This window comes from Gambusia affinis, linkage group LG07 (assembly GCF_019740435.1).
Source record: "Gambusia affinis linkage group LG07, SWU_Gaff_1.0, whole genome shotgun sequence".
Classification (NCBI taxonomy): domain Eukaryota; kingdom Metazoa; phylum Chordata; class Actinopteri; order Cyprinodontiformes; family Poeciliidae; genus Gambusia; species Gambusia affinis.
Genome location: NC_057874.1, coordinates 11,393,403 through 11,420,327, shown reverse-complemented (window position 1 = coordinate 11,420,327; position 26,925 = coordinate 11,393,403). Strand labels below are relative to the sequence as shown.

The 26,925-nt window shown below is 38.4% G+C and overlaps 1 protein-coding gene across 1 annotated transcript in view; it reads left to right on the top strand.

Moving 5' to 3' along the window:
* Positions 1-26,925, top strand: part of tex264a (testis expressed 264, ER-phagy receptor a) — a 72,110-nt gene that overhangs the window by 2,745 nt on the left and 42,440 nt on the right. Inside the window, exon 2 of the mRNA XM_044122146.1 lies at positions 10,374-10,595. Coding sequence (XP_043978081.1) covers positions 10,374-10,595 — 222 coding nt within the window. The remainder of the gene's footprint in view (positions 1-10,373; positions 10,596-26,925) is intronic.

The following is a 26,925-nucleotide window of genomic DNA, read 5'->3' as shown; positions in this document are numbered from 1 at the left end:
TTTTTCTGCTAACACCCACCAGCTCTCTGTCCTGTTTTAAGTCACGGCTTTTTGTCGGACTGCTGGCTCTGAGTCATTCCAGTGGAAAACTGAGGCAATGCGAGCTTAGGAAGGTTTTCTGCTGTTTTTGGAGAGCTGGAGGACTGTGCCTGCCTCATGACTTTTTTGCTCCTGTGAGTGTAAATGATCCTTTACGTGGACTGTCTAGTCTGGGAGGCCAAGCAGCAAAAGCTTTCACAGTTTTCTGTGTAAATTACCATCGCATAAATCTGATTGTATAACACTTCTGCACGTTATTGCAGGTTTAAGCAACGTCTGAGGGATTAAAGCTCATGAAATGTCTAACACCTTAATTATATGATGTTCCCTTTGTTTTGTAACATTCAAAACACTCACCACCTACAATGAAAACAAAGTGAAACTGAGAGGCTCGATGGAGCGGAGCTTTGGCTTGGAGATGAAATTCCTTCCTTACAGTAATTGCTGGTTTTATGTTGCAGAACTTTATGGGAATTCTCCCATAAAGATTTTGATTTTCATCCGTGCTTCTCAAAGTTAAACCAATGCGATCAAAATGCGTCTTGAGGTGAACTCCTGAAAGATTCGATTTAGAAACTGTAACTGTTTTGCCGCTGTGCCATCGTGTTGAAATCTCAAATCAGTGAAATTTCTGATTTGAGAAATTTCTCAAATCAGAAATGTTAAGAACTTTTTTTTTTTTTGTATAAACAGGAAGAACAAAAAGGAAAAAGTGCATACTCAATAAGAACATAAAGAGGGCACTTTGTCATTTTGGTGCTATGTCACTGTATTAACTAATATACACAGTTTAATTTCAAATCTTTCTCAGAAAAGAGGTTCAACATTTACTTGAGGTTTCATCTTCCATCAGGTCTAGTGAACTTGAATAAAGTGAAGTTGTCCAAGTGGCATTTTACACAAGAGAGTCAATAACTAGAGGAAATTTGAAGCAACAGATTTATTTATTTATTTTTGTATCATTGAGCATGCTGGAAACCATTGTTTTAAGTGGGCTTTTCATGTTATCCTTCAGGTTATTCAACTGATTCTACCATCTACTCAAAAATAAAAATTAAATCAAGATTGAAACTGGGCAGAGAGGCAGCATGGAGGCCATCAAGAGCCCTGAAGGAGCTGCAAGATTGTGTTTCAAGTATTGGTTGTATTCTAAAATCCTCCTTTGAAGAATTGTGTAATAGATTAAAGCAAACTTGAACTTTTGGGCTACAATTTGCTGGGCTTTGTTGCTACGAGACTAACACAGCATATCGGCAAAAGAATGGCAGGAATACATTTTGTCCCACATCTATTCTCTCATAATTGTTTTCTAAGTTGACAACTGCAAGCTGGTGGGACCTGTGGACACTAGATGGCATCATTGGCACTTCTGGTTGAGTTTATGCAGGAAGCAGGGGCATCCTCCAAATCATATATCTTTGAATGTAATTTGTTATAATGGCAAAGAAAATGGGTCTCATTCATCAGCCAGTTTCATCCAATCGAAATAAAACTGAATTTAGTTCTTGGCTAAGCAGCTGATGACTGCTGCCCTAATTCAGTGGTCTTCATCTGAGTTCTGACTCTTGATCCATGTGATTATCTGCAGTTCATTTCCAGTTATCTATTATTCCAGATGTAAAGTCTTTATCTAATGAGTATGATGAAAGCTAATGGGTGCCAGTCCTGAAGATTAAGTATTAAAGCTAACCCACATTAACCCATTAGAGAGTGTGCTTTTAATACACTGTCTGAATCCATTTCACTGTATGTGTGGCTTTTTGTGATGTTCCAGAATGGTTTGATTAGTTTACTGATCTGTTGTGATGTTGATGCAAAGATTGCATTCATCTTATTTCTCCATGCTGTTTGTGTTTGCATAAAGGCCTGTAGCTGTTATAAAGCACCTTTTCACGAAGATTTTACAAATACAGCGACTTAGTAGGCTGGCTAACTTGTCAAGCAATCACAAGAGTAAGGACAAAAAAAAACTAATTTGTGGTTTCTCAGTTTTAGCTCTTTGTTGTCTTGCAGAAAGTGAAGAATCTTAATGTGTGTTGCCTGTTTGTGTGAGAAATTTCCAGAAGAAAATGAAGTGTGTGCATCGCATAATGTTCAGATGATTGGCTTTGAACCAGGAAAAATAACCTAATAAAGCATTAGAGAGGTGAAATTCAAACACACACGTTTCATTGATCTTGTGGGAGTAACAGGCCGCATATCTGAGTTGATGGAGTTTTTTTTTAAACTATGAATGATCTGTGCGGAAGATACGTCAGACTCTCCCTACCCGCTGTCCTCATGCCGAGCCACTCATGTTCCCTTCATGACACGGTCGAGGTGGAAATTTACAGACGTGTTTGGGAGTGGCAGTGAGAAACGAGGGAAGGTGTAGAAATGCGGCGGAGGATGGCCGCGGTGTGAAAATGGCAGTATTCTCATCCACCTTGGGAGCCTTGGAGTGATCCTGCTCATCAATCGGAATTTCAGATCAGAGCGCCGAGCATCCCTCCACTCCCCGGTAAAATTTACTACCATTTTACCGCTGCTTGTCTGTCTGTCGACAGCAGCAACATGAAAGGGAGGCTCACGGTAAGAAGGTGCCGCTTTTAAAATGGGATATAAAATGAGAAATAAATACACTGATGCTCTGGAGTGCAGTCCCACAGGTTTTTAAGTCAATGTTATGCAAGACTGTGCTCAGGCGATATATTTCTCTCTGTAATAAAGCACTTTTTTCACATGTACAGAGTAGGCAAAGGCTGGGATAAGATTCTTTCTGAAAATTCCTACTTCTGTTGAAATAATATAACCTTTATTATTACAGCTGTAAAAATGTTACTATTGACATTTACTTTGCATTGTATATTTTTACACATATACTTAAAAAAATTCTGAAACATCCTCCTGCTAAATTGCAGGAGATCAGAACTTCCTGTTGTTTGTTCTGGCTACTTCATTAATTAGCTCTTCTGTCTACTCTAAAGGAACATGCATTTAGCTGCCTCAAACACAGGCTACTTATAGTTTGCTAACTAAAATTTAAAACCCTATTGTCTTAATTAGAGAGGAGTGGGACTTCTTTGGTTTCCACACTATAACCTTTTGCAACTTTGAAGGATTTCCAAACTGCAGAATATTTCTGGGCCACCTGGCTTGAGTTGCCCCTTTTTCCCCTAGGCTAAGCGCTGCTTGTTTATAATAAAACGATGTTTTTATACACCGATCAGTGATGCCACAGATAGGTTTAGTTAAAGTATTAAACTGGGTGCAAGACTTGGGGAGAACACCACTGTTTTCTTACAGTCTTTCAGCGCTTCTCTGAATTTTTGTGACTCAGCGCAGATCAGATGCACCACCTTTCATTCAAAATGATCTATTTGGGAGGCGTTCTTGCAGAGCTGCTTCACTTGTATATGATCCCCTTATGAAGGTTGTTTTTTCGGTGAGTGCTTCTCCAAGGTATGGCTCAAGTATAAAAGCCTCGACTTGCTCAAAGTGCAACTACAAAGGCTTGTTTTGAGCATGCAGTGAGACAGATGTGAGAGCATATAAGTTTCCAGCTGACTTTTAACATTTTTTAAAACAACACCATGGTGGGCAGCTGAACTGCCCTAGCACCCAGACCACTGGGCTAAGTACTTTTTCTGGGGGGAACCCTGTTTTGTGGAACATGATATTCCCATCGTGGATGTTCAGCCAGGAGATTGGTTGACTCGGCCTGATGCTAACTTGTCAAAATGAATCAAAATCTCTACTAATTGTCTTTGAGACCTCCTTGAAATTACAACCCCAAAGAATTAAGAGAGTTCTGTGGGTCAAAGTGGGTGCAACCTGGAACTAGCCGGGTTTAAGTAATAAATTTATCAGTGGGGTTACAGTACATACCGATGCTGCTGTGGGCTTGGCAGAGTTGATCAGAAAGATAGGTTCATTAAAAGAAAAACATTTTATCACATGGTATTTTTTACTTTTTTTAACCCCTCCAGGGGATCTTTTGTGGGCTCTACATGAAAGTAGGCTGACAGGAGAGGGAGAAGACATGCGGCAAGTATCGTCGGGTCCGGGAGTCGAACCCCAGACAGCCGCGTCGAGGACTCAAGGCCTCCAAACATGGGATAACATGGCGCTATCCCCTACGCCACCACGGCACGCCCATCAGTTTTCTCTGTTTAAATGTCTCGTAGCAACAGTCTTAGCTTGTTAGCCTGTGACGCTCAGGTTATTGAAGCAGAATATTCATCATAGGAAAAGAGACTCACAGAAACGAGGCACGCCCGTCGGGACATGGAAGATTTTGTTCACCCACATATTAGCTCCCTGCTCTGCGACATCTGGCTGGAGGAGTGCCACAGTGTCCAGCTGGCCAAGAAGTGGTAAACCATCTCCACAACTGTGGCGGAGGGAAAACTGTGTCCTGCCTCCAGCAGCCTGCTTATCTTCACCAGTAATTATACATGTCAGAACTCCCAGGATGCCACGTGTAATTACCAGCTCAGTCTGAGCGCAGCCTAAAGGGACCGAGCTGTACTTGGTAAAAGCAAGCCAGAAAAATAGACTTCCACTGACTTTCAGGGCATGTCACCTCATAACAGCAGATGTAATTTGATTTGGATACTCTAAGGGCTATTTTATAATGATGGCATATTGATATTTAGTTAGAGAAAGCTTTCATTTAATTTTCACATTCATTTGAAGCCATTATTTTTTCATTAACTTAATATGTGGTAAATGAACAGGATCACTGGTTTTGTGCAGCAATTATAAAACGAGCCTCCTTGTTTATTTGCAAACATGGAGGCAAAGAAGGTCATTTTCTGAAAATATGGCGCAAAGAGCATCTCTCCTTTGAAATGTTTTGGCTCTTACTGTTTAACATGATGGATTGAAATTAAAACTGAAAGAGAAATTTTGCGCAGTCTAAGATTTTATTTCCCTTAAATAGTATGCAGTTAACTTCTATCCCTATAAACACTTTATTTTAATCATTTTTTTCTCTCTGCAACTTGATTTCAAATGTTATGGCTTTTGCATATTCTTTAAATAAAAACTACTGTGAACAGACGCAGCTCATTCCAAGCCAAGCAATATAAAAAAAAGCTCCAGAAGAAACACTAATGCTTTGCCTTTTCAGTATCTCATAAATTCATCTTCCTCTTATCACATAAATCGAACATATTGGGGCTTGCATTGCATCTCTTCTTTGTAAGAGTATTTTTAGCTAAAGGAGATACATTATGCATTGGATGAAAAACAACCATTTTTCTTACTCAGGAAGCGATAACCATATATGTTTGTCTCTCTGATGCCAGTCTAGCAAGGTTAAACCAAGGAGGATTTAGAAAGGGTGTCAAAGTCCTTCAGTTTGGTAAGAATAATACATCTTAAGTATTTTCATCATGTGTATGAACTGATAACTTATCTTAATTTACATTTATTTATCACAAAACTTCCAATAAATAACCTACTGGTAAGCATGCTAGCTGGCTTCATGGACTTGGCTTTCAAACTTCTGTCAGTGACATGAATGATGGTTGGTGTTATTTAGGGTACCTCGTCAGTGAACAGTAGCAGGTGGGGGAGGGGCAGTATTGTATTCCTAGGATCCATACAGGCAAAAAAAGAGGGTCACTCAGGCACTTTTTCTGGCATTTCATTAAATGGACTTTTAAGCAAGTTATTATTATGGGACCAATAATAAGAATTAATTCCCGTCATCCATTATTCTCTCAGGCCAGCATTGTATTTTCTTCCTGGTCATATTTCATAGTACTAATACGTTAGAGTTGTTGGAGCTAATTTTTGAAAATGTTTGCATACTGGTGATCCTGTTTGGTGAGGATGTGTGATTACAGGAGAGTTGGGATTTCCCAAACTTCTAATCCATCTTCAGGTGTTACTTGGAGTTTCTGTTTTAATGAGTGTCTTATTTCTATGGCAGCCTATTGGCATTTCAACCTCTGCCTTCCTTAAGCTGACCTAAAGTTGCAAACAAGCTAAAAAAATATGACCAGGAAGAAAATACAACGTTGGCCTGAGAGCAGAATGGATGAAGGGAATAAATCCTCATTATTTGTCACCTAATAATAACTTGTTTCTCTGCCATGTATTTCTTCTCTGTGTATCCATCCGAAGGCACATTAATAGCCTGAAGCAAAAAAATTGCTTTTAAATTACTTTTCTTCCAACAAGTCCCAGAAGACTTGGCTTGAGGGAATTAGTAAGAAGTGGAAAAGGTTTCATTTGTGTTACAGAGCCACCTTAAAGTTTATGCAGTCTTCATTGCGTTCTTCTTTACTGTTCACTTTGAGGTGCTTAAAAGGTCTCGTTATATGAATCAGCTTTTTTGACAGCCTTGCTGAGAAACACAACACGTCAGTGTTCGGTTATTGAGGTAAAAGTACCACAGCCTTCCCATTATTTAGCACGTTCTGCCACTCACTCAAGCCACATAAGTCCCAGTTGGCTTCCCTCAGCTACCTGTGAAAAATGAAATCACCCACTGCCTTTTTGTAAAACACCACTCTGTGGGCTTGGACAGCAGCCTCCAACAAATTTCTGCCTTTTTGTGGCTGCAGCGTTTTCAGACAAACAAAACAACCGCGGTCGAAAAGACCAGACAAGTCAAGTACGCGGAGTGATGTTCCTCCCTCTCCTAATTGTCTGTTGTCTCTGGGGTGTGTTATCTAGAGGGAAGCAGAGATGAGATGTAGTCGGGGCGGCTGTTTGTACTTGCCACTGTGTGGGATGTGAATGATAGCTAGAGGCCTGAATGATATCATTAGCGAACTACTGGTTTGGCTAACACACTCTAGTCCATCAGAGTGGAGAGCAGGAGATATAAGATAGGGAGGGAAGGACTGTGGGAGGACAGGTTTTATCCCTCTCTGTGTTTGGATACTTGCTGTTGTGTCTTATCAAAGACCACCAGTGTTGACAGGGAGTAGCTCTGTGCAGAAGCCTTGCTGACAGGCCAATCCACTTGATGCATCCATGTAGGAGAGAGGCGGGGATCCCGAACAATCTCTGCAGATAAATCACTCTGAGTCGAAACAAAGAAAATCAGACTAAGAAAACAGTCAGCATAGGATGTTCAGCTATCGTTTTTACTGCACTGGTGATAAAAGTAAAATTGGAGTCAGAACTAATCAATTTTTAAAACGCAATTAAAAGAAAGTTGACTGCAAATCAAGTAAACTCACTTTCTAGCAGAAATGTTGCAAATGTATTTGCAACAACAAGCATGTTTCATTTTGACATGGGGTAGACAAACAAAGTAATGCATAAAAAAAGGAAAACAAACATTTGAAAGTTACTTATGCATACAATCATCAGTCCATTCAGTCCTATTGCTCCGACTATCCTAATTAAAATCCACTACAAACAGTGTCAGGTGTCACCTAATTATTAAATTAGATATGTCCGTGTGTAAATTAATTTAAGTTTAGGTCCAGATGTTCTGTGAAAGCCTAATGTTTCTTTAGAACATTATTGAATACCAAGACCAATGGTTGTGTTTTATTCACAAAGATGAAATTATGAATAAAACAGTACCCTAAGCTTTGAACATACCATCTATCACTGTGAAAATGAAATATAATACAACTGCCAAGAAGTAGCCATTCACACAATCTGACCAGCCGGGCAAGGAGAGCATTAATCAGAGTAGCAGATCTAAAGCCCCATCGTAGCTCAGGAGGAGTGAGCCGGTCAGAGTTGATAGGAATATGAATGGAGCTACATATACTGCACGCCTGGAAGAAAACTAAATGATTTGAGCTGAGCAGTGTCAGTGACCCTAAACATAAACATAAATGGGGAAAACTTCCAGTAGTTCTCCAACAAAATGTAGCTCTACAACATATTGAATTAAGGGCATGGAAGCTTTTCAGATTTTTTTTCCAAACATGAAACCATGAATTTCTTTCTTTCCACCTTACAATTATGCTCTATCTCTTGGTAGTTTGTCATGTAACATCCTAACAAAATACACTGAAGGTTGCTGTAACATTAAAAAATGTATATGTGGTACGAGTACCTCTGCAAGCCACTTTAGATCTGTATTTTGTTGCATTGTGGCGATAATTTATTCCGACAATGCTAACACAGCTGCACGGCTGCTTCTGTTTGCAGTGACTCATGGCCTCTTTGTAAACAGATGTGGGTATACCTCCCTCCCTGTCAACGGCAGGTGATCTTTGTTCTATGACTCACTGTAGAGTACAGTGTCGGGTGATGGCAGATTTTCTCACATTAAACAGACGTTGTCAGTCACTGGTGTCAGGCATGTAACACTGATTTTTAGGGCACTGACGGGATTGTTCAAATAGGTTTGAGTTACGACTCTAGAGCTGCTGTGAGAGCAAAACAGGACGATGAAAGCCGTGCAGTGTCGCAGCAACAGAGTGGAGGCAAAAAATATCCCAGAATGTGAGAAATGAGATGCAAGGGGGAGAGAGTGTTGAGGTTAGATGTGATAATTATGCAGGGATGATGGGGGGGGAGAGGAGGGACATGAAGATGAGTGTGGCTGGCTCCCATCTGTGCCCACTTTGTGCCATCCTTCCACAGACTGCTCCGGTCACAGACCAGAAACCCGCAGCAGGCCGGTCTTAACCCATTCCCGGGCAACAGAAACTCAAGCTCTCTTGCTTGACTTACAGGTTGAAATGAAATAAAATTAGAGCTGTATAGTTTATTGAATCATATCATCAAAGTGTGTAATGCTGCAATCCCAACTGATTCAATATTTGGTGGACTATTATACTTGAAGTGGCAGGCATTAACATTCTGCATGCCAATAAGATCTTGGCAAACTGGATGGATTTTTGCTGCTCTCGATGCCAACGTCTGATAAGAGTTGCTTTTTTAGAGTTACTGTGTTACTTTATGTATCTTTTTCAGTTTTGATTCAACCGATTGAAAACTAAACATGCCTTTATTATGTTTATCACATTTAACCTCTTGATTTTTTTTCTATATATATATTTTTTTATGTTTTAGACACGCACAAACTCAGACATTTAAAATGATGTCGCAGAATCTAGAAAGTAGTGGGCTAGAACATGAAGCACAGCGACAAAAAGTGCTCTTGTAACAACAGCTCCCACTCTCCATCTGTGGCTGTTAGACAGAAACTGTCTCCGAGTCGACGCAAGTGGGAAATTCTCTGTCAGATCCGTTTCTGACTGACAACCAGCTCGGCGACTGTTCTGCCTCCATCACATCTGCATGCAGACACGTGGGCACGTTAACAGACATAAAGTTGGCAGAGTTACCTTTAAGTGAGCGAGATCAGGCCTCACTGCCAGCTTGTGTTTGCTCTCTTTAAGTAGCACCAAGAGAGACAAACAAGCTCTGCTGGTCTCAGGAGCGCTGTCCTAATCCAGTATTTAAAAAAAATAAATAAATAAATGTTGTTGGTCCAGTAAAAGTGTTGAGATGGTGGGGATACTAATAATTTATGTTTATTGACTGTTGAGACTGGGCCAATAAGAGATTTATATATATATATATAAATATATATATATATATATATATATATATAAATATATATATATATATAACAAAATCTAAAGTAGTTGTCTAATTTAACATAGTTACATCATATTGAGATGGAAGATTATGAGGCTATTTCTTTCTTCAACTTGAATTTTCAGCAATGACGCAAATTGAGCCACTATATATGTGACCTGACTACTGGCCATCTGGTGGAAGATGTTCACCAAAGCTGGCAGACGTCTGCCTAGTGACACTCACGACGATACAAAAGTTGCTACGTCACCACATGTTTAAATCAAAAGGCTTCTATTTTTAATTCCAAAGATACAGCTTCAGGCTGGTGCAGCATTTAGCACAACGCTAGCGCAACAATCACAGTTTGGGCCAGATATTTATTTACCAAAAACAAACTGGAACTACACAATATCGTCAGTTCTCCCAGAATAGAGATCACTCGTGTTACTGTCAGAAGTTTGAAAGCCACGGTTGACAGGAAGTAACTTGCAAGTCCAAGAAGCTTGGTGCAGCCATAACAATGCAAAGGAAAGCAGAGCATCATACTTATATTTTAAACAACTATATAATGATTAACATATTAGTGTAAGACGTCTGGGGTGCAGCTGGCATTACAAAACCACCAGCCTTTGTGTGCTTTTGAGAACAAGTGAGGGCGACTCAAGACTTTGACAACTAGAGTCTTACTGTATGTAAGCACATATGATTTAAATGACTGCATAAGTTTTAGGCTCTTGCATACCTTGGTGACAGGCTAAGGAGTTAGTTCAATGACTTAATTCAGATGAGAATAAAATAATACACAGTACCAAAACACTTCCCTCCTTTTATACCTTCAGATTCTTCCAGAGAAATGTCGCTACATAGTGGGCAGTGTGCTGTGCGAGGGCGAAGAGAAACCGGACGAAGAGCTGCTGAAGCTTTACGAGAAGTTTGGCTTCAAGGTGTTTTCTCTACCGGAAGTGAGCCATGCTGTGACCACCACCTTCCCTTGTACTACCAGTCTGTCCCACGTGCTGGCTGCTCACAGGGTTTATCCGGAACTCGGTTCCTACATTGAGGTAAGATCACACTGAATGTGGTGGGGAGTAATTTATATTTATCCCATTAATTGCAATATAGAAATCTACCTTTATCATTGAAATACATGTGAAAGTACACAAGTGATGAGTTTGGCTACTCATGAACCTTTTTTATGTCCCTTTTTCACAGAAACAAAACGTTTTAAAAAGGTGTGGTTGGATATGTTGTGGCAGTTTATGTACAACTTCTCTTTTCCACCTTTTATCTATTTTTAGTCCTTCACCTGTATGGTGTTGAATTCATCGCTTGAGCAAATTAGCTCTGTAAAGCAGATTAAGAATAGATGAAGTGGAGGGGAGTGAGGGTACAACTGAGTCCTGTGGCCCATGCGCTGGGCTGCACGTCCTCAGGACAGACCTGACAAAGCTATTGACATTTACTTATAACATTTTCACACATGGATTTATTCAAGGGGCATCCCGTCGATGCATAATGCTCCCCATTTTTATACGTTTATGTGTCTGAATGTTTCTAACACGTTCATCTGTTAACATCAGGTTAAAGTACCATTTAGACAAACATCCTAAATCCTATATTTATCATAATGTGTGAAAAATGTTAATTTTATTCCTGAGTCGGACCAACTTCCTCCTTGCAGTATGTTTTACTGGCAGAAAGACTTGTGCCTGCATGCTTTTCCTTTCTAGTTTACTAAGGCTTTAATATTTCAGCAGCCTTGTACAGTTCTTTGAGTTGCCCACACAGAGCCATAAATGATTAGGGCTGTTAATAGCTACTGCAACAAGTCCTTCATCTGTTGTTGTGTACTGCTGAGAATAGTCCAAGGACATAGCCAGTGGCATTGTGGATCAGATGTAGCCACCTCTACCAGCATAACTAATCCATGTGAAAGTGCTGCTGTTCTTAATAGCTGCAGCATTTTTTTCTTCAAAGGTCCTGTCTTTCATCTTGAGCTCATCCAAGTGTCCTCTGAAGTTACCTGAACCTCACAGCACTCTGATTTTTAGTCATTTCTGTTATGTAATTCATATTTGGCTTCATAAACTTTATGGTTCCCCTTGGGGAAGTTGCTGGACATGCTCATGTGATCACATTTTCTAGTTTTGTGGAAGAAACAGAGCAACAATGTAAAGTGCCATTCTGATCTCAAGCTCAGAACTGCCATTTTTATCCCACTGAATTAGCTTTACAAGCCTCTCCTGAGTTGGGCACTTGTCCTAAAAGTGTATGTTTTTAAGTAATTTCCTGCTTGGATTTACTTCAATCTTTCTATTTTAGCTAGTAAAAATTGTTCCTCATTTTATTCCCATTTTAATATTTCTGTTACATTGGTACTTTTTGTATAAGTAGCATTTCAAAAAAAGCGTCTGTATCCCATGAAACTGTGACTTATTTATAGTTTTATATTAATGACAAACTATTTAAAGCAGCTTTTAAACCACAAAAACTATTGAAAACATGAATTAACGCACAAACAAAATTGTAACAGAGTGACAAAAAAAGTCAATGATTTATCAGTGTTGTTAGAATACTGACTGGCTAACCATTAGCCGCTAGTGGTGTTAAAGCTAGTCGACTTTGCTCTAGTGCAGGGGTTTGACACCTGTGGCTCTGGAGTTATAAGTGGCACTTTGGACTTTCTGCTGTGGCTTTTGATAACAGAGGACCAACAGATTTAAAGATTGATATAATAAGAAATAGCAGTTATTTTCATTGTTTTATGAAATAATTGCACCACATTTCTAAAACAGAAGGACTCCAAAAGTACCGTAATGCTCATCTAAAATCTATTTTTATTATTTGTTTCACCATTTTCCCCAATTATGAGAAAATGTTTCCATCTTTTTCATGCAAAGGTTTTTATTTTATTTTGAAGCCTAAACATAAAAGTAAAATTGCGGTTCCTATAGTAGATATTTATAAAAATATATCGGATTTTGGGGCGTGCTGTGGTGTCGCAGGGGGTTAGCACGCCCCACGCTTGGAGGCCCCAGTCCTCGACGCGGACGTCGCGGGTTCGACTCCCGGTCTCGACGACCCTTGCCCCATGTCTTCCCCCCTTTCCTCGCCCTCTTTCCTGTCTGCCTACTGTCGCAAAAATACGAGCCACTAGCGCCGCAAAAACCCTTCGGAGGAAAAAAAAAATATATATATGATTTTTTTTTCTTCAAAAGTTATTTAGGTGAACTGAGGGTAAAATGACTTTTTGATTTATAAATGTTGAAGGACACTGGAACGTAATAATTTTACACTGCGACTATTTATGTATATATTTACCTTAATAAAATGATTAGAACATTTATCAGAAACTCTTATTATTTACACTGAACTTTGTTCTCCCATGATGCGCCCTCTGTGAAGAGCTCTGATATTTGATGTTTTGCTGGTTTATCGTTAAAAGCCCCATTGATTGGGTCGCTGACTGATGGCTTTATAACTATGCATATTTGCATAGTTATAAAGTTTGCTGAGATCTTTAGGTCCTAAGCAAACTCTCCTGTTTTTGTTTGGCTCTGTCTGTTTATCCACGTCTTTAAGGCTCTGTGGAAAACGGGCAGCTTTAGAGGACCAGGTCAAAGTCAAATATGCGCAGTGACATGGAGCTTCCCTTGTTGTCAAAATTCAGCAGTGTTTCTTTGTCGGCTGTAGTGGTGGCACATAATGACTGTCAGCTTGGATCTTTTCTAGCTTGCACCACAAGCACTACATTTATGATTAATTGAACAGATTTGTAGTGTGAGAAACTTTAAAAAGGGGGTAACAGTTTTATGAGATGGGTGCAGTCAATTTTACTCCTTTATATGCTTCATATCAGACGTTTTTGTTTACTGGTCAAAAGCTTAACTTTGAAGATCACGACTGGGAACGTAATGTGGTCTCTAGTGTACAATTAAATTTAATACTGCACACCTTATTTCTTTTCTTTTTTTATTTTTGTTACTTTATTCTTATTTTCCCTACTTTTGTTGGCGAAGTATAGTAAATGTTTTTTTTTTAATAATGAAATCTGTCAGTTGTGCAGAAGATATATTTTTCGAGATTCTTAGAAAGGTCTGACTAATCACTAAGTTTCTTTATTGTTGGTTTATATGTCATTTCAGTAAATTTTCAATTAGAAAATCCTACATTTTTGGGTGATTAAATTCAGATGTTTTTTTTTAACATACTGTTTAAAGACTATTGAGAAATTTGTAATCTGACATTAGTCCTGAGTCCTGACAAATTGTTTGCTCGTGTTTTGAGGTCATGATTGAAGCAACATGAATATAAGTTGTGGTGACAGAAGAAGAGAAAATCTGAGGCAGATGAAGCGTCAAAGCTTGTGAAATGATCTAGTGAAGCCATGTTTGATCCTTTGCAAAGCAACATTTGATCATGCAAAGTATCCGTGCTCACAATCGCTGTGGTGTTATTTCAGGAGCTGGCTCAGACAAAACTGGAATCGTCCCCCTGAGCAGAAACAAGATGAGAGGTTGATAGCTCACATCCATTTAGTAATCCACTTATCTGAATCAAGCTCAAGACATCATGGAAGCCCCTTTTCTTTCATTTCCTTTCCTACTGTGTCTTATCCTAATTTCATTTTCCTCGCAGGTTCCACAATTAAAATATTTCGGTATATTTTTAAATGGCATTCATGGCATCTTGGTGTGATTATTGTAGGCCACATTGGAGTTTTTAGATCGGTTTTGCCTTGTGCATCATATTGTATTTTGTAAAATAATCACCCAAAATGTCAGTTTTAAGACCCTTTGAAGTTATATTCTGCAAAGATTTCTTTCAGTGCTGCGAAACATAAATCACTTTCAAAAATGTACAGAGCCAGCATTTACGTGTTGGCATCTGTTTATGCAGAAATGACATATTTTCCTTCAGAAGGTTTTCTTGTTATTTTTCAGCGGAAACTTTAAAGGGCATATATTATCATCATTATAACCTCTCCTTTTCTGCTGTGTTCTGACTCATCGTTGAAGTTGGAGATATTCATTTCCATTTCTAAAATTGAGAAATAGTAAAAAGTAAAAGAAAACGACTAAAAATGTAGCAGAAAGTTGCCCAAAATGTGATGGCGTTCCAGTTAGAATGGGGATGTATCTTGTGCAGAGAATGAGTCAGGAAACGAGTTGTCTGAGAGTTGGGGACCTAACCAACAGACACCCTACACGGACACTTAGAAGTGATCGGTCATGTTCCTAGTCCATCTGTTCTACTCACAGTGGTAAATGATTGCTTGTAACAAAATCTGTAATTTAAAATACTTAAACGCATTTAGATCGACATTGTTTGTCTAGTTCTGACAACATTCTTACTCTTTCACACACAAACATGAGAGCAAGTTCCTCACCAATGAGACACTGGAATAATCTCCCTTTATGTGATCGATTTGATTGTGCAAGCCTCACCTTTCTCAAGGTAATCAGTCTATGCTTTAGTCATGAGACTTTTAGCCCCACTAAAGCTGCAGCTGTAAGATGTCTCAGTGTCTGTCATTCTACTGAAACTCTGAGGGTGTCTGCAGTTAGTTTTCCCTAAATAACATGTTGTTTGGTACTAGAAAGTCTCTTCAAACCAATGTTTAACCTGTGATGGATTGAAGAGAAGTTTAATCACTGATATAGCAGCAGATTACAGCTGCAGTCAGAGGTTTTCTTCATTTTGCGCAGATGTTTACTGTTTTTTCCAACAGTACACATTAAGATTGTTTTTAATGGGTGCAGATGAATCTCACCACTTCAGTCATTTTCTTTCATTATTATCAGAATAAATGCCAAGTCATCCATTCAACTAATTCCAGTTAAAGACTTTTTTTTGTCAAGAAAGCAGTTTATTTCCCCCATCGATGTTCAGTGTGGTTATAGATACTATAACTATGTCACCTTATATAAATGAAATGCAGTTTTGGTTTCAAGGGGGTGATTTAAAAGTCTCTTTTTGTTTCAGAAAAGGGTTATTAGATCACTTATCCACTTTAAAGAAAAACAATTGAAAGGCTAATTTTGATTTATGTTTCACACATTTGTTGTTTTTTTGGGCTTTAAAATATGATGATATTTGGCCATTAAAGTAGGATTGAGAATGAACAGTTTTAGTGGCAAAAGTAACACAATCTGCCGCCTCACATCTGAACGAGTTAGTTTTTTGGCACTTTAACTTATGCATTTGATGATGCCACCTTACATTCCAAAGCAGCTGGGTTGCCATTGATGCTGATGAATGTAAGAGTTTATGGGAGCCTTAAGTATATATTTTGTGTTACAGTTGAAAATAAATTCATTTCTGACACTTTCCTGCTCGTCTGTGACAGCACGTTGATTCGTCGCCTCAGCTTTAATCACTTATGTACAAACACCTCCTGCAGAGCTTTTTACATTACATTATTTTTTGAAATAACAACGGAAAATTTGTTTTTTAGTTGTCAACACCAAGTATTATTTCATGCAGTGGTGTGATTAGTGATTAGCCAATGTAATTGTTCACAACTTCTCTTTCCATTTGCTGATTGGCTTGGTAAAAATAATCTAAAAGAAATATTTTAGCAAATGACCCTTAAACTGTTGAAAATTGTTCAAAATGCTCCTGCCACACTCCTGACAAAATCCTCCATGACTCCAAACTTGACACAAGCTTTATTGGCTTCCAATTTGTTTTAGAGGACAAGTTATGATTCATCTACTGACCTGAAGAGCTCTTCAAAAACACACACCAGTATGTGTACAGACGGTTTCTGTACCCATATGTCCTTGGTAGGTTCCTGAGGTTCTAACCAGTCTGCTGATGGCGCTCCAAATGAAACTGAAAACAAAATCAGACCCCAGACTCTGGAACTCTTTCTTTCATAGTCGAGATTGGTCGTCTCCATGGTCTCGTTTGAGAGAGAAAACCACTTACCTATATTTGTGATGATTGGGCAAAAAAAAAAAATCCTTTTTGTTGTTTTTTTTTCTCCCCACTAACAGGTTGACATGAAGACAGCATCTGAATGTTGTGATGGCAATTTTTTTAAAGCTTTCATTGGCTCTAGTGGCCTTTATCTGATAGTTAATTGATAGAAAAGTTGGTAATGAGAGAAGGGGAAAGACAAGCGGCAAAGGTTGCCAGGCCGGGTATCGAACCTGTGACGGCTGCGTCAAGGCCTCCATACATGGTTTGTGCTTAACCCCTGCGCCACCACAGCACTCCCCATGATGGAAATTTTTACTGCAGGTTTCTAAGAGAGTATTTTGTAAGGTGGGATCTGCAGAGGATTGCTTCCCTTGTCTCCCACTTCTAAAAACATAAGTCCTTCTCTGGCCTGCTGTCCAGTGGCTAAAGTAAATACTTCCTCATGTGATGCGATATGTGCACCACAGGAAACCTGAAAGTAATAGGTCATCCGGTAAATGTTCTTACACATTCATTAAAATCAACTGAGCAATGCACAAATAAACAACGATTCAGAAGTAATTATCAGTAATGAAGTGGTCAACAATTGTAGCACCAGAGCTATTATTATGGGATTTCCCCCCACTTAATAAATGTACTCAAATTAAAAGTAGTTTTTTTTCTTAATCTATTAGTTGAGGCTCTACAAGATGAATTTGTTTTGAAGTTTTTCTTTTCTTTTCTTTTTTTTTGTATATTTTTACCAAAGATTTTAATAATGGTACATTTAAAATTATTCCTGTTGGGTATTGTAGTTATTGCTGTGTTCTGTTCTTCTGAACTGGATAGCATAGCATAATTCTGTATGTAAACACGCTCTGCTTTTGTAAATATTTTTCCCTTTTTTTTTTCGATTGAAAGAGGAGAGTATTTAAAAGATATTTCAGACGTCTTTTTCACACAGTGCACCAAGTAGAGAAAGTTGGAAATAAATTATTTTCAACATGTACAGCACAGTTTTTCATCTGAGTCCAAGTAAGATAAATGCTCAACTGTCTGTTGCTAAGCTCAGCTTATTACACTATGTAGACGTCTTTATGATTAAAAAAGAAAGTTTTCAGTATATGGCATCGACTATTTGCCCTGGAAGTACATAGCATTAGGTTTCTGAGTTTGTTGCATAAAGAGAAACAGTGTTTGTAACAGTTTTAGGATGACTTCTTGAAAATGTTCTGCCCACAAACAGAACATGCTGTCTTTGAGTACCAGAAGTGAGAGCACAGGAATAATTTTATTTTTTTTATTTTGACAGTAAAAAGATCTAATTTCAGCACTGATTGCCCTCGTGTGTAACCCTTGATGGTGGCCCAGTGGATCTACAGTGACCCTTCTTTCATGAATTGGAAAAGTTAAACCAGCCCAGATCTTGGTGGATTTGGGTTGTGGTGGTGACGGGACAACACCTCCTTTGATCCTCTCCAGGCCGCCTCTACATCTTTAATTCATCCTTGGCTCAAGGTGTTGACTCTTCTTAACGCTCTCTGTTCAGTGATTTCTGCGTAGGATGATGCAGAATAGCAGTGGCTGAAGCCGCGGCGGCATCAAAGGTGCAGAAAGCAGAGTAAAAGTCGATAAATGAAACGTGTGAGCTGGGCAGGGAGTATCTGTCTCGGTGACTGATAACTGGATGAAAATTCAAATTGAAGGAGGGATGTAAGGGGGACGATTCTCCTTGCTCTGTCTTTGTCGTGTGCTTAAAAAATGCAAGTTGCAAGTGGATGCGAGAGAAATCTCTGTCATTATTAATGCTGTCATTCCTCTGTGTTGTTTCCTCTGTCTGTGTTACATTTTTATTGGTTAACTTCAGATTTTTCTCCTTGGGGGCTCTCAGAAATAATAATCTGAAAATAACAGAGAGCATCCATCTGGAGGTGGGGACAGCCTCTGACCTGCAGGGCTTTATATCATGTGTTTGCACTTAATATGCCTGTTATCTGGTTGGTCTGCCATTTTACAGTCTGTAGAGGGAACACTTGTCTGTAGATGCTATATTTAGATTCCTAAGACGATGATGGCAGTTTTGCCATGTATTTCTGTTCTTTTTATCTCAGATGGGCTGAGGCCCAGAGCTGGACTCTTCATAAAATTTTATATTATGTCCACTTTCTTGTTTGCAGTGCCAGACTGTCTGTGTTGGTGGAATATTTCTACATTGGAAGCAGAAAATTGTTCCTGTTTTTCACTTAGAGGTATTTTCTTCATCTGTTGGTGGCCGAGTGTGATTGTTACAGTTAAACCTTTGTAGTTGAGAGTCTGAGGTGAAAACTTTGGACCTTGAAGGCGGAGACCAGGTTATTGGTATCAAGCTAAGTTGTTGTTATTGGAGAAAAACAAGGTAAAATTCTGCTTGATACACATCAGTACAACTAAATGTAGTAGCTGTTTATTTTATACCTTTGCATACATATCTTGTAGAATTAAATCCACAACATATAAATGCTCTAATATTTATGTGATTTTAGTAATTGGTTTATTATTTTGGCTGCTTAGGGATTTATTTTTCTTCATTCTTACTTCATTCTTTGTCCTAATACCATAGGATTTGTGGATCACTGTCTGAATTAAAGAAACTCCCTTTCCACAGTCATTTTTGACACAGCGTTAGTCATTTCAGGTATACATCAACATTATAGTCTCAATAGTAAATGTGGTTGGTAAGCCTTGAATTTATGATTGTTCTTATTCTAAATAATGATACATGCTGTAAACATTAAATAACCTTAAGTCCTTAATCAATTTTGTCCTCATTTCATTGGTCTGCAGCTTATATTCTTCGTGACAGTTCAGTGAAGCAGTAAGTTTGGTTGATAACAAGAAGAAGTGTTAGTGATGCTCTTATCGATTATTGCTTCTCTGGGAGACTCCTCTCTGCAGCTCCTGCAGGGCGTCACGCGCCATGGTGCCAATTAGACCATCTGTTGGAGCACATTCGGCTAGTGTGTCCACTGTTACATCTGTGACCTGTACATGTGGAGTCATCCGTCTTCTCTTGTCTGAACAAGTAGCCTTGTTTGAGTTTGAAGAAAATTGGCCTCCAACATTTTTCTAACCCATTCCACTTAAACCCTGTGAGGGGTGGTTTTTGATTAGCCTTTTTTTTTCACAAATGTAAAGTTTAACACATCAGTACAAAGAGTTTTATCATCAATCATCTCTATGTACATAAAGCCATCGTAACCTATACTCTTAGGTGGAACACACACATACATGCGCCCCCTAAATCCTATTTATGTGTGTTGAGTGACTTACTCATCTGATATCGCTGTAAGGTTTACTGACTTGATTTCGGCTTATCTCAAGCTGCTATAAGCTGTTAAGTCGGCAGGCACATTTTGGCCTTTAAGCAAAAGTTCATGGCCTTTAAAAAGCAATTCTTAGCAGAAACTTTTTGGCTCAGTCGAAATCTGTCTGTTTGATGTAGCTGACTTTCTAAGAGTGGGTTGTATGGATTAGGCTTATCTGTGTATCATCTTCCTTACACGAGTACCGTAATCTTGTAAACTCAGCTTTAAAGTGGGAGCTGAGAGTTTGGAGGGCAGGTGGGTCCAAACTTTGACTTCATGTATAGAACTAGATTAAACATTGGTAAATACCCACTATAATTGTGTTCTTAAATTTGTTGGTGTGAAATTCCCCTAGTGTGATAATCAGGTGTTTTCACAGAATTTGCTCTAGAAATTATGAATCCTTTGGAACAAAAATGTCAACATTTTTACACTTAAAGCAGAAAACTAACAAGTATTCAGCTCAGTTTAGTTCAAAAACACAATTTATTTCAAAAGGAAATGACATGTTATAATTCATATCACCCAATAAGCTTCAATCAAAATAATGCACCAAGCTGTGGACAATACTAAACAAAACAGGTTTTAGGAAAAGACAGGAAAACCTCCTTACCATCAAAGACCGGACTTGGTCTCTCCTGATCTAGTATCTCACTGAAACCATATCATATGATATCATAAGCAAATTGTGCGCAAGTGAATTTGTGGCAAAAGTGCATGATTTGAAACACCAATGGAATAATCTTTGGCTCAATGTCATCCAATAACAAGGACTGCAATATTGACATCTGCAAAGCGTGTTTGGAGTGCAATATGTGTAGGCCATTTTATTCATCACATCGAGGCACCGGTCAGATATTATGGCCCTTTTCCAATCTCTAGCATAAACTGTTATTTCTGGCATACCTGCAGTTTTATGTTTTTGTGTGTATTTTTTAGAAGGAGCAACGTCGATGTCATGGCATGTATGTCAGAGAGCATTTCCTGTAAGACAACAGTTTATTAATATTCTACTACAAAAACAAAATTATTATGAAATTTACATTTTAGACTGTTTTTGTCAATCTATTTTAGAGACTATTAGGGATATGATAAATACATATGTAATGTATTTATTATATTTATTTCCTTGACAATGTAAATTGTTAACTTAAAGACTACCAATGAGCTACTAGCGTTTGTAAATCCAGGATGTTAAAAGACAGTGTGGTTGAGAGCTCAAAGTGATAAATTAGAGCAACATAATATTGTGTGTAATTACCATGTAATCTTATTTTCCAACCCAATATGAAACCTAGTTCTTGACATTTTTTTTTATATGTATGCCGATAACTGTTTTTGTGAACGGTAAGATGCCAAAAAATATTCTTTGATCAGATTTAATGAGACTTAGACTTTTTTTTTTTAAGATTGCCAGGATTAATTAAAGAAATGCAGTAATAATTTAGTGCCAGTGAGGAAACCTTTGCTTTTAGCCTTCCTACGTAGATATTTATGCAAATTATTGTTCAGTAGATTTGAAGGCTTGTGGCTCAGTTACTTATTCATTATTGTGCCAGTATTTACTTCTTAAATCTTGCTTTACACGACTGAATCATTATCCTTGGAAGAGATACTGCAACAAGCAGAGAGCGTGAGGTGGATCATTACTCTGTAATGGAAAAGACTCAGACTATAACAGATCTGAACATATTGATTGCCAGGAAGCTTTAAGCTGAAGTAACTGGCATTAATCAAAGATAGGGGAGTTAAAAATTGTGATAGTCAGACCCTGATCAATACTAAAAATTAGAAAGTAATGTGCACTGTCAATACCAACCATGCAGCCTTTAACTTCCATAGATAAAGTAAACACCCCCCGCACCTCCCCATAACATCTCAACACTGTGACACCTAATGACTCCGACTGCTGTCGTCACAGGCCTAGAACTAGAACTGCTATGTAGAGGTGCTATGAAACTGTTACAATGTCTTTTGCAACACCATAAAAATAATAGAAAATGAACTTGGGTCTGCCACCTTCATAACATCGATATGTCGGGGCTGAAAATGCTGCTTTCTGCTCCTCTCACTTCACAGCCCTTCAAATATTTTGCACAATATTTGGTAATTGTCTTCCATTCAGAAGAAGCAAATTGCTCAAATTAAAATATGTCTTCAAACCCAACTCTCTTCGGAGTTAGTGGGATTCACCCATGTGCGCAGTGTCATATTTACACAACAAGGCTCATTGCACTTTGTTTATTATTTAGAAAAATATTTTATTTGTGGCATTTTAGATTATTTCCAGGTCACCTCCACCTGTCTGGTTCGATGTATTGACGGTCATCCGGTAATTTTTGTCCAACATGGAACCCTGACCTCGAGGTCAGAAGAATCATGTCCGGGGGATCAAATGATTACCACCCCCCTCAGTCTGTCACTTCTTCTGCCTCAGAAGTTATTACGTTAAAAAGGGCCGTTTCAGATACCACTGCAGGGTGTGTAAAGAATGAATTTGTTCCAGATTTCTTAAAAGGATGCTTATCTGTACAGTAGTCCATTCTCTTCTTTTGTGGTTTTTTTTATGAATCCTGGAGACTCATGAATTGATTGGATTTTTAAAATAGCTTTTTTTTTACCTTGATTTTTTAAAAATTTATTTTTATTTAATAACCATTACAATAACGCAAGGCTCTGTGTCTCAGAGTTTGTGAATCTGTATTTCAGTGGATGCATACTAAGATGCCGGACTTATGTAAAGTAGCCACACAGACAAACTCTGGCCTTTGGCCATTTCCGTCCTGAAAGTAAGAGCTGAGGATAACATGATGTTGGGAGATGGAGCGTGCAGTTTGTGTGGAAATATTCTGCCAACACTATGGTGAGGGCTCTGCACATGCAACTTGTTTGTCACTGATCTTGTCATCTTGTTGTGTCGTATATGTAAAATATAAATAAATATAAATATACCCTTTATGTAAAATTCAAAATGTCTCTTTGAAGATGTTATTTAAAGCTGAAATATAGCCAGAGGCAATCCGGACATATGATCTTCAACCCTTTTATGTCCGTCGCATTCTCAAGATACTTGAGAGGACGTATCTAAAATCTGAGTCGGTACCAAGCTGCTGACTTCATTCCACTTTAACAAGCTTTGATGATCCTGAGACGGCACAATGAAATAGACACGTTTGACCTTTTCTTTTGCATAACTTGGTTGAAGCATGCATTAAATTTTTGAAAGCAAAAGGATGTAAACCTTTTGGTGCAAAAATACTACTTGACTAGACCAAACGTTTTGATTCCTCATACATGGAAAATCTCTCACACCTTTATAACTTCTACTCTCCATATTTGTGAAAAAAAAAAAAAAATGTTTAGTGAAAACTTGAACATAACCAAAGCTAGAACCAATGCCTTTATTGCAGATGCTGTTTGCTGCAGAGAATGTGGCCATTATTGACCATTATTTAGACAAGCAGTTATATAGTTCTATCCATCCGTGAAGAACTACTTGAAAGCAAATCTATATAGAAGCTGAATTGGATCTTGAATGAAATGAGGACAGATTGTAGGAGTTTTACAGATACAACACTAAATCTTCTCTGATAAAACTCGAGCCTCCATCCTCTTTCATCCCTCCAAATGCTACCTTGGTGCCCACCTGCAGCTCTCTCCTTATAAGGGGAAATACAAAGCTTCAAAGATGGAGGGCTCCTGTCTGCAGCAGATGCAGCCTTGTCCCATGTGAAGGCAATTGTTGGATTCCTGTTGTACCTCTGTGTACATCCTTCGTTTGTCCCTCGTGGCTTCGCAGCGCAGATGCTTTTGAATGTGTCGTCCAAAGTCCACAGAAAAGAAAACAAATTTTTCTTTAAAATATACCTAAAAGGGAAACTGGGAAAGATAAAGTCAACTGATCTAACAGTGTTTGAGAAAAAAAATATTGTAGTGGAAATTTAGAACATACACACCTACATGGTAACACGGATGTATAGTGCACTGTGGTTTGTAGACACATTCTAAGACACTTCAGACACTGTTGTTCATCAGGTCTTTATTGCAATATTTTCATAATGGATAAATTGGTTTGGTTGTGGTAACATTTGTATGAACATTCCCTTAAAAGAATAGTGGCTCCAAAAATATGCATCTTTACTCTTTTGCAGCCTGTCAGAGGTTTTGTTTCAGGACTGCTCTGTTTTTAGCTCAATCTAAGGTCTCAACAACAGAAAAGTATTCCCACCACCATGCGACTATAAAGGTAGAGAGTAATTTAAAGTCTGACCAGAGATCCCCTAACATTGGAAACATTAAGCTGGGGTTCTTGAGACTTTTGTTTAACATTGGCTTTCTTATGCCGCTCCTCCATTAATGCCAGAGTTGTACGCACACCACTAATAGTTGTACTATTCTTCCCTCTGAGCTGTGTAACTATACTCCTGAGTTACCACGGGCCACTTGTCTGCTTCTTTGATTAATGCTGATTATCAGCTTGCTCCTGTCACCTTTCAGACTGTGGAAAGTGTTTTATATGAAAGCCTCCACACGTTCCCTTCAGTTATTAAATTCAGCTTATGGCAGGGCCATAAGGTTTATAAGGAGAGCTAAACATCTTACCCATGATTGCACTTTGTGTTCTTTAGTTAAATGGCTATCTGTTTCCACATGCAGAGTTTTCCATTGCTACACTTTTTCAAAATTTGAAGATATTCAAGGGGTGTAAATACTTTTCTAAGGCACTCTATGTACTTAAAGTGTGCATATATATATATATATATATATATATATATATATATATATATATATATATATATGTGGTTTGACTTGTACACTGACTTAATGTCTCATGCATCATCTTGTTACATGCACGTCAGTGTGAGGTGTGGAGCACATGACATGAGTGTTGATTTGAATTCAACACTCACTTTACACGTGAAAATTAGCTTGTAGCAGCTAGTGAACCGGTACAAATACACAAGTATAGGCATCACTCAAGTTTTAACTACTGTAATAATATTAACAGCAAAATATAAATAATATTGTTATGCATCAAACGTAGCTGTGCTACCAAAATGAAGGTGTTTGTTTCTGTGAGTGAATTAACTGGACCGAAACGCTGGTGTCAGTGAGTCACACTGTCCAGGTCACTAGACAATCTTGCAGTCAACACATGGAAAAAGTAGCGCATTTACACTTGCATTCATGCCTACAGACAAGTTTTCACTTCACCCAACTTTGCACCCACGGGGAACCCACACACTCATGGGTCGAAAGCCTTGCACAAGTAAAATCTTCATGGGTCTAAGTCCTCCAGAGACACGTAGAGATGAGCAGTTTTATTGGACCAAACTGTGTGTAACAGTGGGTCGGGGATCAAGAGACTCTAGCCCTGTTCAGAGCATGTGGATTATTTTGCTGAAAGTATATATTTACTTCATATATAGACCGCTTTAGCTCTCGTCATTATTACAAGGTCTTGAGAAAATATTTAATGCATCTGGTGATATAAGTAAGTGTGAAATTGCGTATTTTACTAATGTCTTGGCCAGCACACTTCAGGATTAAATTCATTGCTCATCTAAGAAAAAGTTGGCGCTTCTTCCTGTTCTTAGTGCATATAGTACATTGATAAATCAGAATATTTGCATCCCAACACCACTACAGAATATCACATTCTGAATAACAATAGCAGAGAAAACAATTTCAGTGTTAAACATGCACAGCAAGTCATCCTCATTAAAGAAAATGAGACATCAGTGGTTTACATTATAGAGCATGGAGAAATGCTTCGTAGCAGCAAATATTGATATTTTTTTCCCTCCCTTTCTCCCTGTGGGGCTGGTCCATGTGGTTGAACACTTGCTTTGATTAACGATCATAGACAGAAGCCATTAATATTTTGTTCTAATATGTCAAATACTTAAATAAAACCTTTATTGTTTTCATTCATCATTTACAGTTTTCTATTTTCTCCGTGTGGATTTTTCTCACGTCTGTGTTTTAACCAAATGAGAAAATCCAATATTTTAAAAATAAAATACAGAACAATCACACATTTTTTGTTTGGAGTATAATTCACAGGGGGAAAAGCTCATTTGCATTTTTCTCTTTATGTTTATTTACTTGTAAGCTAACATGAACTGTGTCATTCTACTTGAACTGAGAAACAACATTTGACTGTATAAAATATGTGTTTATTTTGATCTGATTCCTTTTTGTCTTCAATTTTGTGAAAAATAACTTAAAAATAAAAACAGTTACTGTTGTCCTCATTTGAATCACTTACATGATATAGACTGGTTAATCTTAAATCTTTTTTTTTTCCAGACATAAAAACACAGTCAAGCCACTTTAAGCAGGACAGCGGCATGTTTGCCGCCTGTCCTTCTCATGAAGCTTCTTCTTCTTCACCTGTTTGTGCTGCTGCTAAAGGCACGCTTGCGAGATGAAGGATGTTGATGAAGAAACCGTGTCGACAGCATCTCTCCTCTACATTTAACATCTCCTAACAAAAAGGCAGAGAGCTCTTGGGAGAGACAGGACTCGGATATGTTTATTTGTGGACCCGGTGAACCATGCATGTCCATGAGGACATGTGGATAAGAAGGTTGGAGGAAGGGTTTATGACATACGCTTGCATGAATTTATGTCAGCTTGTGTGGGCGTGCGTGTGCCTGTGGGTATGTGTGTGTCTGTATGTGTCATTGTTGAGCAGTAGAAATCATGTTTTCCATGTCACCAAGTACGCATGGAATAAAAGAGGCCTCAGTTTTGCTTGTGAGCTCCTCAACTAGATTAGAGCAGCAAATTGATTGTAAGCGTGCAGTTGTCTGTATCGGAAAGTGCCAGTGATTGTGGAGGCGGGTGAGCGTGCTGGCACCTAATTTGATCACTCAGTAGCTAATGCAATCTGCATTACGGCAGCTATTGCAGATAGGGATAATGTGCCAAAAGGGCCAAAAGATTTTATTGACTTCCTAAGGCTGACTGTGTTTAATAAATACTAGAAGCATCCTAATTGCTAATGCAATGACAAAAAAAAAATAAATAAAATCATCTATACAACGTTTTACTGTTGAAATTACGAAATAAAATGCAACAGCCCTGGCTTGTCGAGACATGGCCTCCACTAGACTGCTGAAGGTGTACTGTTATG